This window comes from Monodon monoceros, unplaced genomic scaffold (assembly GCF_005190385.1).
Source record: "Monodon monoceros isolate NGI ecotype Baffin Bay Population unplaced genomic scaffold, NGI_Narwhal_1 Super_Scaffold_20, whole genome shotgun sequence".
NCBI classification, from domain to species: Eukaryota; Metazoa; Chordata; class Mammalia; order Artiodactyla; family Monodontidae; genus Monodon; species Monodon monoceros.
In genome coordinates, this window is record NW_021703777.1 from 7,375,288 (window position 1) to 7,389,560 (window position 14,273).

Consider the following 14,273-nt stretch of genomic DNA (forward strand, 5'->3'; position numbering starts at 1 on the left):
TTCCCTATTACTGGGAAAGGTCAGAATGAAAAGAAGATGTGTAAGTAAATGAGATGTATATGTAAGGAAGGAAAAAACCTGCATGAGCCCAGTTATTCTATCGTTAAGTCTAAAATTTTCAGAGCTGGGAAGGATCATAGAAATCACCAATCCTGCCGTGGACAGTTCTTTATGCAGGTAGCCCTGGAGACCATAATGCAGTGCGGCTCGCGGAGCCCAGACGTCTGTATTGGAGCAAAATTCCTCAAGAGATTATCATGCACACCGAGATCACAAACCACTGAACTACCCCCCAGGAGGGTAAGTCACCAGACTCCTGGCCCTCTACACCTGTAGTCCAAAACCCAGCTGAGACCCCTGAGATATTCTAATTCCACTAGAGGGAAACTTCAGTAAGTTTTAACAACATTAGAAGGCTCATCAAAGCTTCTTCTATCGGGCTTCCCTGGTGGCGCAGTGGTTGAGAATCTGCCTGCCAATACAGGGGACACGGGTTCGAGCCCTGGTCTGGGAGGATCCCACATGCCGCAGAGCAACTAGGCCCGTGAACCGCAACTACTGAGCCTGCGCATCTGGAGCCTGTGCTCCGCAACAAGAGAGGCCGCCATAGTGAGAGGCCCACGCACCGCAATGAAGAGTGGCCCCCGCTTGCCACAACTAGAGAAAGCCCTCGCACAGAAATGAAGACCCAGCACAGCAAAAATAAATAAATAAATAAACTCCTACCCCCAACATCTTCTTTAAAAAAAAAAAATCTTTTTCTATCATAATGGCTTTTTTACCCCACAAATGACACTGGGTTTTGCCAACAAGGTTTGGATTTCATACTTCTACTGCAGCATCAATGTACTTGTTATTTATTATTTATTAAATAATGGAAGATCATAGATTCATATAATATTGAAGCTATTCATTTTAAAGGGGAGGAAGAAACCAATACCGGAAATATTAGTAACTTGTCACAAGTTTCTAGAACTCGATTTTTTTAAGGTCAGTAAATTAAACGAGATTTCTTCCCCGTGGTTACTGTCTGACTAGATGAACTAATATGAGGTACATAATGTCACTAGTTTATGACTTGGGTTCTTTCAAGTATAATTCAGTTCACTGTGATTTCTATAAATGTTGAAAATAATCCTTGCTGAAAACAGTATGATGGCAAGTGAAAAGAAGACAACCAGAAAGTCACTGAATACTGAAATCAAGGTGCTCCCTTTTTAATGTGGGGTAAATCATGTAAGTTAAAGAGGAATTTAGGAGAATTTTTTAAGGAATAACAGTTTCAGGTAGGCAATTGTAAGGAAGATAACAATCATGCATGCCAAGGCTACGTGATTCCTCCACAGGCCCCAAGGTGAGAGATCGATGCCCTGGCTTTCCAGAAATTCTTCGCCAGTACATCTGAAATTCAACAGAAAAAGAATATGACTTCATTCTTAGCATCTGTCAAATTTCACTCAATATATTCACTGTTCCTTAAAAACGCCTACAGGTTACCACGTCTTAAATATCCATCCCTTCATTTATAACAGAAAACAGTTTGGGCGGGTTTTTTGGTGGGTGGGTGGGTGTCTGTGTGTTTTAGCTTTATAATTCTATTTTATTGGGATGTGACGGGGGCCCACAGGTCAGCCATATGCATCATAAAAATATACAGAAAACAGTCATTGAGTGCTTACTGCTAGATTCTGCTAGATACTATGAAGCGACCTGCATATAATAGTTTAGGTAGTCCCTAAAACAAACCAAATTTAAAAGGTGAGGAGACTAAAGTTTAAGGAACTTGGCGAAATTTACAGACTCATACTTTGAACCAAGTTGCCAGCCTCCCCGAGTTCACTTGTTTCCAAGTCTATGATGCTGCTCTCCTCAAAGGGCCTAAACATTCATCAAGGAATTTTTCACTAAACACCTGATGGGGAAAGTCTCAGCTATCTGCTGCCCTTACAAAGATGATCAAAGCTCTTTATAGAGCTTATTATCCACAGATTAGCCGTACGAAAGAAACACAGGCTGAGAGTTCTAAAACCAAGGAAAAAGCCTTAGTGGGGCTGGAGCAGAGCATGGAGTAGCCCTGACACAGATTCGAAAAGGACCTGGTACTAAAAATACCCGGCACAAGCATAACTATCGCCTGGTACCATTTTTGTGCAACTCTTGGGATTTGGCAGTTAAAAAAAAAAAAAAAAAGTTATACCCAGACCAAAAGGGAGTGGGCAGGATGAAGAAAGCTGCTCTTCACAGAGGTTTTCTGGCAATACTTCTAAATAGCAATTTGTCCTATTATTAAGAATTACTTCTGTTCTACTTGAATATTCATGAGAGTTAGGCTACCAGCATTCTCTTTTCTCTCATTAATTAATGTATCAAAATCACACCATTAACAACCATCACTGAAAAGGAAAGTGTTGCTCAATTTTAAAACAAAACCTCTAATTTGATTAAATTCTGCATTTTTGTTTTATACAAAAAATGGGATTTCCTTCTCTGCTTACTGAAATATGTGGTTCTTTCTTTAGAGGAGACATCCTTTAATAGGGAGTATTCCAAGTCAGTTAAAAAAAGAAACAAAAAAAACCTGTGCAGACTTTGATTTCATGTTGTCTCCTAACTGCATGAGTCAGGACTGTGCAGGAAAATGTTCACTCTCCCCAGCTCCTGCTGCCCTTTCAGCTCTTACTGCCATGGGTTGAGCTCACAGGAATTGTAAGTTCATGGATCCATACACTTCATATAATCCGTACAGTTCTGATACTGTTAAGGCCGTGCTACAAATATCAAAGCAGCTCATTTCAAACTCAAATGTTCTAAAAAATAAAAACTCAAACCCACAATCCAAAATGCAGAAGGATCTTTTAAAAGTGCCCCAAACAAACAAGTAACACATAAGAAACATTTCTCCAACTGAAATACGATTTTGACCGTAATAGAATACCTAGGAGTTGTAGAGCACTTTCACGTGCATTAGCGTACAACCCACTTTATAGATGAGAACATCCAGGCTCAGAGAAGTCAGTGTCCCTGAAAGGACTCCCCAGCTCTAAGCCCAGTGGTGTTTCTGCATCACACCACAACAGTAAGCAAACCCATTAAGACACTGAACGCAAACTCACATTGCATAGCTACAGGTACTGTTTGTTGTTACATTGAGTCCTGGGCAGAAGTTTTGTCCCAAAAATTCATTATGCTGCAAAGCCTGTAACACACGTGGGAACAGGGCAAGGAAAATAGTTTTAAATTTCAGAAAGTTTCCAAAGAATTATCACAATCACATCCTCTGAGTTTAATCTCTGTTGCTATTTCTAAAAACAAACCAAGCTTCACGTTCACAGTCTTTGTCACACCAAAGTAAGTAAAATTACTTTTCCTGGCAATCAAGAGGCCAAGGGTTGGGATTCTGGCTCTAATACAAAAGCCAAGAGGAGAGATCTCTGGCTATATTATCCCACAGTTCTTTCCTTCTTCTCTCCCCAATTTTATAACCCCATAAACACTATAATTAAAATGATACAGTGGTACTCAATGACTATTGTTAATTTATAGTAACAATCTTTTGTATTGTTCCGGTTTGTTCTCATCCAAACCACTTATAATTCTTGGCAATTAGAAACTTAATTATATTATATTAAGGCACAGTTTTCTCTGGAGTTGATTAGCTTTCTAAAGCCAGTAGTGGCTGTATCGTATGGTCTTTGTTTTTCTTCTAATTTCCCTTTCAAGTTAAAATATGTATTCTAGGGCTTCCCTGGTGGCGCAGTGGTTGGGAGTCCGCCTGCCGATGCAGGGGACACGGGTTCGTGCCCTGGTCCGGGAGGATCCCACATGCCGCGGAGCGGCTGGGCCCGTGAGCCATGGCCACTGAGCCTGCGCGTCCAGAGCTTGTGCTCCGCAACGAGAGAGGCCACAGCAGTGAGAGGCCTGCGTACCGCAAAAAAAAAAAAATGTATTCTAGGCTCCCATCCTCTCATTAATTTCTTTAATGAACTGAAACACTGTATTTTTTTATATCAATTAATAATCTTTGTCCTTTACTCTGAGTTATCTCCCCATCTTTCACCTCCCTCAAACAACAGGGCGACTGGAGAAACCCCAGGTGATTATCAAGGTGACCCAAGGCTTAACAGGAAGCTCTCCTTCATTGTCCTAAAACTTGCACAGCCCATGGCTGGGGACATGAGATGCTTAGGCTTTACTCTGGTTGTTCCCAGCATGGGAACAATGAACCAGTCAAAGCGACAGACAAGGAGAACATACCGCAAAGCCATATCGAGGAATGCTGAAGTATTGAAGCCATGACAGCCAAGGCACAACGGTTCTGAGATTTACCAACAGCCCTGAAAATATCTACAAAAAACAAGTACCAAGAATCAGAACTGGTGGAGTGATTTCATGAAGAATTCTAGCAAATACCCTCCTTAAGTCCCCGACGACCTTGTGAACACTTCTGCCTTGAAATCCCTTCCACTACTCTGAAGACTTACTTATCCTCTTTGTATATGTGTATCTCTCTAGAGCTGAGGCTGTTTAGGGTTCTAAAGGGATAAGAATATACATTTTATTTAACTGGAAGATTTTTAATTGTTGAGGCTTTTACCTTCTCTGTAACTGCACACAGCGGAAGGTCAGTAAGTACTGACTGCTCTAATGATACAACCAACTATATGTTCCCACCAATAAACACACCGAACATATCCTGAGCACCTCATGCCCCTATTTCCATTAACACAGTAATATTTACAAGGGTTTGCATTCTATCTCTGTTTGACTTTAGGAATAATTTTGGGTTCAAAATGCATGCTTAAAATAACCCAAAGACTGGAACTGGTACACAGCATAATATGGTAAAGCACAGCATAAAATATGGTCAATACCTTCATTTAAAGCTACCAAAAAGCAGTATTACAATGGAAATTCCAGAAAGGTCTGCTCCAGCAAGAGATGGCTACATGAGAAGAGGTTCACGTAAAACATCTCCTAACTGACACAAGGCATGCTGGGACGGGCATAACAATGACAGTGTTCCTGGTGTGACTACATAGTTTTAAACTTGACTTAACCAAGTGCTCAATACATAAGACAGCATCTCTGAGTAAAATACGGTCTTATGACTGGTTTATAAAGTTCTATACACAAACTCTTAAATAAAAACAAATCAAAGCATCTAATATATCAAATGAAACATTTTTATATTTGAAGAACATCTTATTTATTAGATGACATTATAGAAAATATACATAAAATTGATCACTTTCTCAATACTGTTTAGATTGGTACTTTTCAAACTCAGAAATGGAAGAATTAAACTTTGACAAGAGTTGGTGCTAATTACCTACCTTTTAAAGACAGGTACTGCTACTCTAGCAGAAAGGGCATGTGGATTAAGTAAATAGGCTACACATTCCTGTTTACTTGATGTTAGTGGGGAAATGTGATAACTGGTTCCCTTCACCTATTGAATCACCTTTGTGCGTGCAAAATGTAGGGCTGTGCGGACTTCCCTGGTGGTGCAGTGGTTAAGAATCCGCCTGCCAATGCAGGAGACACAGGTTCAAGCCCTGGTCCGGGAAGATCCCACATGCCGCGGAGCAACTAAGCCCGTGTGCCACAACTACTGAGCCTGCGCTCTACAGCCCGCGAGCCACAACTACTGAGCCCGCGTGCCACAACTACTGAAGCCTGCCGCACCTGGAGCCCGTGCTCCGCAACAAGAGGAGCCACCGCAATGAGAAGCCTGCACACTGCAACGAAGAGTAGCCCCCACTCGCCGCAACTACAGAAAGCCTGCGCACAGCGACAAAGACCCAATGCAGCCAAAAATTAATTAATTAATTTAAAAAAACGTAGGGCCACGTGAGGTTAGGATTAAATAGCTGTTTAAAAAAGGTAAACAGAAATATATTGACATAAAGGAATGCAGGAACCCAGAAAGGAGGGGACCTAGTACTGGAATTGTTCAGTATTTTTAAAACACTCCTTTTCAAAATACTGGAGGGACGCAAGATAGGCCCATGCCGCATGCTGCTGTTTTCATGGAACTAAGTTCCTCCCTTGCTTGGAGAGTAGTTTCTCCAACCAAACCATCTCAGCGGCCAGTTAAACAAGCCAGCAGTTCTCTCACACCAGCAGGGAAGTCAAACAATGAGCCTGTCATTTCTACAATTTTTTTAAATTTGAAAAATCAAAATTTTTCTGGTTTTTAAAGTTCCAGTCGATCAAGCTTTCACGATATGTCACCAAGAGGCATCTTTTTAAAGCTCATCGGTAACAACATGTTAACTAAGGTCATAACAACTATCTTAGAACAGTAGCAAAAAAGGCTGGGTAAGGTGAAGAAAAAGCTGGTACGTTCTCTAATAATATAAGCTATACTTCAATATACGGCCTCCTTAAAGCAAAAGGATTTAAAGAATCCTCAAGCAGATTTTACAGGATAGGTGAATCCGGGGGGAGAACAAAGGGAAATAATTACGTCTCAGGGAAGCACAGTTCATACTCACCATCATAAACACAAAAGAGATGGTCATGAGAAGCGTTGCTATGGATACCACGCTCTGACCTGCTGCTATGGCCAGTGCCATTGAACTGGCTGAATAAGCCACCATCATCAGGGTAAACGTCATGATGAAGAAGGCCTCCACCTGTGGTTTCAATCCTTGGGGAGCAAAGAGGGGGTTAATCCAACTGTCTACGTCACGGTGTATTGCTATTGTGCAAATAACACTATAATATTTTAAGAAACTAGTATCAGATGGAAAAAAGTCCATCCTCTATCCAACCACCCTGGGTCACCACTTTCATTGTTCCCCCCGATATAACTGTAGGAAGCTATATGCTATATGCAGTTTTCTTTTTTTAAAAAAATTTATTTATTTTATTTTTGGCTGTGTTGCATCTTCGTTGCTGCACGCAGGCTTCCTCTAGTTGCGGCGAGCAGGGGCTACTCCTGGTTGCAGTGCACGGGCCTCTCATTGCGGTGGCTTCTCTTGTTGCGGAGCACGGGCTTTAGGTGTGCAGGCTTCAGTAGTTGTGGTGCACGGGCTCAGTACTTGTGGTGCACGGGCTTAGTTGCTCCATGGCATGTGGGATCTTCCCAGACCAGGGATCGAACCTGTGTCTCCTGCTTCGGCAGGTGGATTCTTAACCACTGCGCCACCGTGGAAGTCCTGCAGTTTTCTTTTACAGGCTCACTGCATAAGCACTTTTCCACATAACACTCATGCTTCTTTATTTGTAATTATTAACAATTTCTGAGTGCCTGAGGTGGAGAGCTGCAGGCAACACAACTGGCCAGCATTCTACTGCCTTCTCTTCTAAGAAGGAAACTTGCCAAGACCACATTCATTTTACCTAGACATCACCACATTACTCACTGTTTGTTGTAAATGTATTAGTGAAGATACTGGGAAGGTCAGGATTACACGCCTTCCCAGTGGTTTTAAAATCTGGGGGATGTGTCCATAATCCAAGTCTCCCAAGACAAATCACCCTGTAACTCTGGGATTGAGGACGGGGTTAAATTAAGTTTCATAAGACTGCTTTGTCAACGAAAATAGGCTAATACTGTGGGTCATACAAAAATCTGAAGATTTTGGAACAGCCATAAGAACACCAGTTAGGAGTCTGAGGATGTAGGATCTATGCCTAATTCTTTAAGACACACCTCTTATTTGTAAAATGGAATTTTACACTCAATCAATAGTGCTTTGTCAGAAAAGAAATATTTCTGGTGCGTGTGTATGTGAGAAATATATGGAAATTCTGATACAATGAGCCTGGGGTGTAGTCTAAACACAAGGCATAAAAAAATCAATCTGTCTACATCTATCGAACAAATATTTTTATTACCAGAAGTCACTATCTTTCATTATCTTCATACACACACACACACACACACACACACACACACACATAAAAATATAAATAGATAAGTAATAAATATCCCAGCTCCAGCTCCTCCAACATAGTGTCAAATAGTTTTAGGAATTATTTCCATGTTTGTATATGACACAGAGTATCTCTGTTTATGAAATATAGTTTTATAAATAGTTTTAAAATTACTTTGGAAAAAGTCTTGCAAAAATCTCCTCAGAGAACAGTTATTCCAGAGCATACATAATGAACAGATGCTTCCTTATCTCAGGACTTGATTTACAGTTTTGAGAACCAAAGCACGCCTGCAAAAAGTCCCCTCACATCCAAAACTAAAAACACATACCTTTCGTTTCACGGCTTACCTAACAGGAAGTATGTTATACTAGTGAATATAATACTTGGTAACATCCTCATGGGGAGTAAATCAGATAACAGTTTTCCAAAGAAGTAAGATGACACTCTGTAATATCCACTGATATATTCATGTCTAAAAACAAAGATTCACATCATACATCCTACGTTAGTTTAAGAAGGCAAAGACCAGAAGATTAGACCACTTGGCTATACCTATTTCTGCTGCCACCCTGGATCTAAGAACTACAGCTTCCACGTCCTCGAGGCACCCTCCCCATCCCTGTCAGCACCAGGTGCATCTCACGTGTGCGCCTCCCCTGGGACATCAACCCCCAAGGCTCTGTGCAGTGACCCCTCTTCTCATTGCGTAACTCCCTCCAAATGCCGGCCAGTTCGCCCTCCGAACACACACTCCAGGGGGACGGGTCCTGCATCGCCTCCCTCTCTTCCGACAGTGGCTCTCCTTGAAGGCCAGCATGTCAGAAGCTGATCTCAGCGGTCACAGAGGCTTTTCTTTTTCCCTGCTTCTAATTATGAAGAAGGTGGTGTTGCTATTCTCCGAGCCTCAGATGCAGCTTTGGGTCACTAATCTGTTTTTACTTCTTCCACTATCATGATAAAAAAAAGAAAATGGCACTTCTTTCCATGATCATGCCTGCCAACCACACACCCCTGTCAGCTCTCAAATCCTCTTTTCTTCCCTCTGAAGTTCTAGATCCCTCCTCTTCCTGACAGCTTCCTCCTGTAAATCCAAACTATTCCACCAAGATCTTCATTCTTCCCCTCTCTAATGATTCCTTTACGCAACATGTAAACATGCAAATCTCTTCCAACTTGGAAAAACACAAGAAACAAAACAGCCCACCTTTATTTTAAGGCTCTCCTCTGGCCCTTCCGTTCTCCCTTCCACTGAGGGCTTGGTCTACATTCTTGGTCAACTTTACTCCTCACCTTGAATTTACTGTTCAGCTCACTACCTTCTCTCTACCAAGCCCCTCAAACTTTCCTTGTGACAGTCATCATGACTTCTTCCTTTTCAGCCGCTTTATTCCTTGCTTTCTCTGCAGCAGTGGATTTGCGGGCGAGGCCCTGAACTCGAAACTCCTTTTTCCCTTGGCATCAGGCCCCATGTGCTCGTGATTCTCCTCCCAGCCTCTGAGTGAACACTGGTAATCCCCAAGAACCAAGCCATGGCCTGATTCTGGATATGACCAGTTTGACCAGTAGCCCCCTTCCTGAAACAGAGACCTACTCACATAAAGAGCTTCTTCTCGACCACCAGGAGCTCCACGGCCGACACACTGCTGAAACACTGGTTGGTGGTCAGGAAGAAGAGTACCCCGGCTCTGTGATGAGAGAGACGGAACGAAAGCACTGCCGTCAATTAAACATTCTTAGGTCCTTTTCCTACCTGCAAAACTCTTCCCTCGAATGATATCTTAACACATTAAACAAATGACTGTTCTGGTTGAAACTGAGAGGGAAGCATGAGCCCCATCAGGTCACTCCCTCACCCCTGTGTCTCCACAGTGATACCCCTGGGACTCCATATAGCACAGTTTGAAATTCATGACCCAGTTTGCTACGGACTGAATTGCGTGCTCCCCAAATTCCCGTGCCGAAGCCTTAACCCTCAGAATGACGGCATTTAGAGATGGTGACTTTGGGAGGTGGTCCGGTTTAGACGAGGTCATGAGGGTAGGGCCCTCGCGACGGATTAGTGCCCTTAGAAGAAAAGGGAGAGACATCAGAGCTCGCTCTCTGCCATGCAAGGACACAGCCAGAAGGCAGCAAATCAGAAGAGGGCCCTCTTCAGAACCCGACTATGCTGGCAACCTGATTCCCAGAACTGCGAGAAATGAATTTCTGTGGTTTAAGCCACCCAGTCTGTGGGTCTTTGGCACAGTCTATGGCAGCCAAGCTGACAATTACATAGGTCATAAAAATACTATCACCCTGGATTTTAACTAACAAAATGCCAACTGCAGCTCCTAATGTATGAACAGAGAAACAGTGAGCCAAATAAAGCTTGCAAAGGTTAAAAACCTCTATTAGCCACTTCTTCAAAAGTCGAGTAAAGAAGAAACTACGACGAGGCAAAATGAAAGACTGTGGAGGGACATCTTATTGTATACATCCGCCTCACAACCACCAGCACAGCCTTGATAGTCTCCTTGACCACCCACCAACCAATGGGGTTTCTTTCCAACGGGCTCAAAAAAAAAAACACCCCAAAATAATGCTCATAAAGGAAAAACTAATTTGTGCACCTATGAGAAAAGGAAGACTATTAATGCTTCTCTCTCAGTAAAATAACTGAAGTTTAAAAAGGAAAGTACTCAGTTAATCTACACTTCGACAGAAATATGAATTTCATGAAAGCATGCCCACAGTCCTGAAACACTGTTGGGCTTTCCTTCCTAACCTAATGATTTAATTGACATTGAGGATGTCAGTTGAAACGAAAAGAGATGAGGCTGCACATCATTTAAATGACACACAAATGAGAGAATTTTAAAAAATGTAAACCCAAGTGTATAACCCTCTAAAAAAAAGAGTCCACAGACACTCAGTAATTGGTTTTAACACTCCCTCCTCCCAAAATAAAAAACTTAAGGAACAGGCTGTTTTAAAAGTAAATGTTTAGGGACTTCCCTGGTGGCGCAGTGCTTAAGAATCCGCCTGCCAGTGCAGGGGACACGGGTTCGAGCCCTGGTCTGGCAAGATCCCACATGGCGCAGAGCAGCTAATCCCGTGCGCCACAACTACTGAGCCTGTGCCCAAGCCCACGTGCCACAACTACTGAAGCCTGCGCGCCTAGAGCCCGTGCTCCGCAACAAGAGAAGCCACCGCAATGAGAAGCCCACACACCGCAAGGAAGAGTAGCCCCCACTCGCCGCAACTAGAGAAAGCCCGTGTGCAGCAACGAAGATCTAATGCAGCCAAAAATTTATTTATTTATTAAAAGAAAAAAAAAAAAAGAATCCACCTTCCAATGCAGGGGATGCGGGTTCGATCCCTGGTCGAGGAACTAAGATCCCACATGTCTCAGGGCAACTAAGTCTGTGCACTGCAACTACTGGGCCCGCGTGCCCTGGAGCCCACGCACCACAACTAAAGAGAAGCTCGTGCACTGTAACTACTGAGCCCGTGTGCTCTGGAGCCTGCACACCACAACTCGAGGGAAGCCCATACACCACAATGAAGAGTCCGTGCACCGCAACTAAAGATCCCGCATGCCACAACTAAGACCCGACGCAGCCAAATAAATAAATAAGTAAATGTTTATACAATAAATAAATGGAAAAAAGCCAGGCCTATAATGCAAGCAACTATGCTACTTTCTGCACACAAATAAGCCTAATATCAACATAAAAGCTAATTTCAGAAACACAGGACATGGCAACAATTCAGCTCAATTTGTTAAGTGTTACATCTAACAGTACAATAATGCTCATAAAGATTTTGAACTAGTACATAGTGAAATTCCTCCTAAATCATAAGATAATTTATTTTATACTAAACAGATTTTGTTAAAGAATTTAATGTATTCTAGTTCTTTTCAAGGTGGTAATTCATGTCTGTAATATCTGCTTATTGATGCAAATATTCTTAAAATATCTCTTCCCTTAATATACATTTATTTGTTTAGCTATCTCCACAACTCTGTAAGGTAGTTGTTAGGTCAAAGAAGCTCATATTCCACACATCATTATACAGGTTAGAGAAAGAACAAAGAGAGCATCTCCCTGGAATAATTCATTCCCACAAAAAGAGAACCAAACCACACTGGACTCCAGGGCAATTTCAAATGATAAAAAGTGGCAGTAAGCTTAAGTCAAAAATACAAATTAAAATAGCTCCAAAGCTCTATTTTTCCAGAAAACACTTGAAGAAACAGTTAACACTCTTCTAAATTTCTCTGGATTCTTCTACCAAGAGCTTTAATCACTAGATTTCCAGTTCCTGTCTTAAATTCCAGTTGCGGACAGGCTCCCCAGTATCTTTTTCCAAATGCTTCCCATTGCACAACACAAAAGACCCACAGGCTCTAGATTCTTGTGTTACATACTCTGTGCTTCACGAAAATATGGCATCTACAAAGGGTACAAACCATCAATTACTAGCAAGTTTCAAATAAACCAGAGAAGAACACAGCCCTCAGGGAAGATAAAAAGAAAAACAACATAACTCTGGAAAGAAGCTCCAATAATTATCTTACTATCTGATGCCCCACAGGAGATATCTTACTTTACCCGAGTGAAGAATTGACTTTTATGCTCGTTCTTCCTTTCATAAACAACCATCCTTTTCCAGATATCAAAACAGATTCAACTTAAGCTACTACAACTTTGCTCAATAGTGAAATGGGGATAAAACCATCCACTTCTTTGGCTGGGAGGGTAACCTGAGACCCTGGATGTAAAGCCCGGAGGACGGTGCAGGCCCAGGGCGGCTCTCAATAAATAAAGCCAAGAAGAACTCTGTGGTCTTCCACTCTGCTCAGCACCTCTATTCAGAGCATGTTGTGGTCCATTACAAAGTCTCATCAGGAAACATAGCTTTAAGGGCACATTATGACCGAAACCAGGTAAGGTAAACTAACGTTAAGTACTAACCCTACAACAGAAAAAACTGAGTCCCCACCACCACCCCATGTCAAACAAATCAAAACCTTAAAAGGAAATTAACTCACAGGCAACAAAAAATCAGATAAACTGAACTATGTCAAATTTTAAAACTTTTGTGCATCAAAGGACACACCAACAGGGACTTCCTGGTGGTCCAGTGGGTCAGACTCTGCGCTCCCAATGCAGAGGGCCCAGGTTCAATCCCTGGTGGGAGAACTAGATCCCGCATGCATGCCGCAACTCAGGAGGCTGCACGCCACAACTAAGAAGTCCGCATGCCGCAACTAAACGATCCCACGTGCCGTAACTAAGATCCGGTGCAGCCAAAATAAATAATTAAATAAAGAAAGAAATATATTTTTTAAAAAAAGGACACACCAACAGACTGAAAAGACAACACACAGAATGCCAGAAAATACTTGCAAATTTATATCTGATAAGGGGTTCATATCCAGAATATATAAGGAATTTAACAGCTCAACAATCTTCAAAAAAATCCAATTAAAAGATGGTTAAAGAACTTCAATAGACATGCTTCCAAAGAAGAAACACAAATGGCCAATGTGCACATGAAAAGATGCTCAACAATACAATAATCATTAGGGAAATGCAAATCAAAACCACAATGAGATACCACTGTCCACTAATGAGGGTAGCTATTTAAAAAAAAAAGAAAAAAAAAGTGTTGGTAAGGTTGAGGTGAAACTGAAACCCTGTGCACTACTGGTAGACATGCAACATAGGTAGCTACTGTAGAAGACAGGATAGCAGTTCTTCAAAAAATTAATGGAATTACCAAATGATCCAGTAATTCCACTTCTGGGTATATACCCCAAAGAATTTAAAGCAGAGACTCAAACAGATATTTCTTTGTACATCCATGTTCACAGCAGCATCATACACAACAGCCAAAAAGTGGAAACAAACCAGTGTCCATGGACAGATAAATCGATACACAAAATGTGGTATATCCATACAATGGAGTATTATTCAGTCTTTAAAAAGAAAGAAGTTCTGACACATGCTACACCATGAATGAACCTTGAAGATATTATGCTAAGGGAAATAAAGGCAGTCACCAAAAAGACAAATACTCCATGATTCCACTTACATGAGGTACTTAGAATAGTTAAAATCAGAGACAGAAAGTATAATGGTGATTTCCAGGGGCTGGGGAAAGGGAGAACGGGGAACTGCTGCTCAGTGGGTACAGAGATACAGTTTGGGAAGACGAAAAAGTTCTGGAGTTGGAAGGTGGGGAGGGCTGAACAATAACGTGAATGTAATTAATGCCACTGAACTGGACACTGAAAATTGGTTAAGAGGGTAAATTTTATGTTCTGTATATTTTAGCACTAAATAATTGATTCTTCCATTCAGCTTTCAATTCTCTGACTTATCCCACTCCTCAATTTA

At 41.8% G+C, this 14,273-nt stretch overlaps 1 protein-coding gene across 7 annotated transcripts in view; it reads right to left on the minus strand.

Moving 5' to 3' along the window:
* Nucleotides 1-1,174: 1,174 nt before the first annotated feature.
* ABCG2 (ATP binding cassette subfamily G member 2 (Junior blood group)) overlaps nt 1,175-14,273 on the minus strand; it is a 140,066-nt gene continuing 126,967 nt past the window's right edge. For all 7 annotated transcript variants that reach the window (XM_029234619.1, XM_029234620.1, XM_029234618.1 and 4 more), the window contains 6 exons: nt 9,483-9,572; nt 8,235-8,359; nt 6,498-6,652; nt 4,255-4,344; nt 3,114-3,196; nt 1,175-1,401 (listed from right to left, as the gene is read on the minus strand). In XM_029234619.1, coding sequence (XP_029090452.1) covers nt 1,254-1,401; nt 3,114-3,196; nt 4,255-4,344; nt 6,498-6,652; nt 8,235-8,359; nt 9,483-9,572 — 691 coding nt within the window. In that variant the 3' untranslated portion in view covers nt 1,175-1,253. The remainder of the gene's footprint in view (nt 1,402-3,113; nt 3,197-4,254; nt 4,345-6,497; nt 6,653-8,234; nt 8,360-9,482; nt 9,573-14,273) is intronic.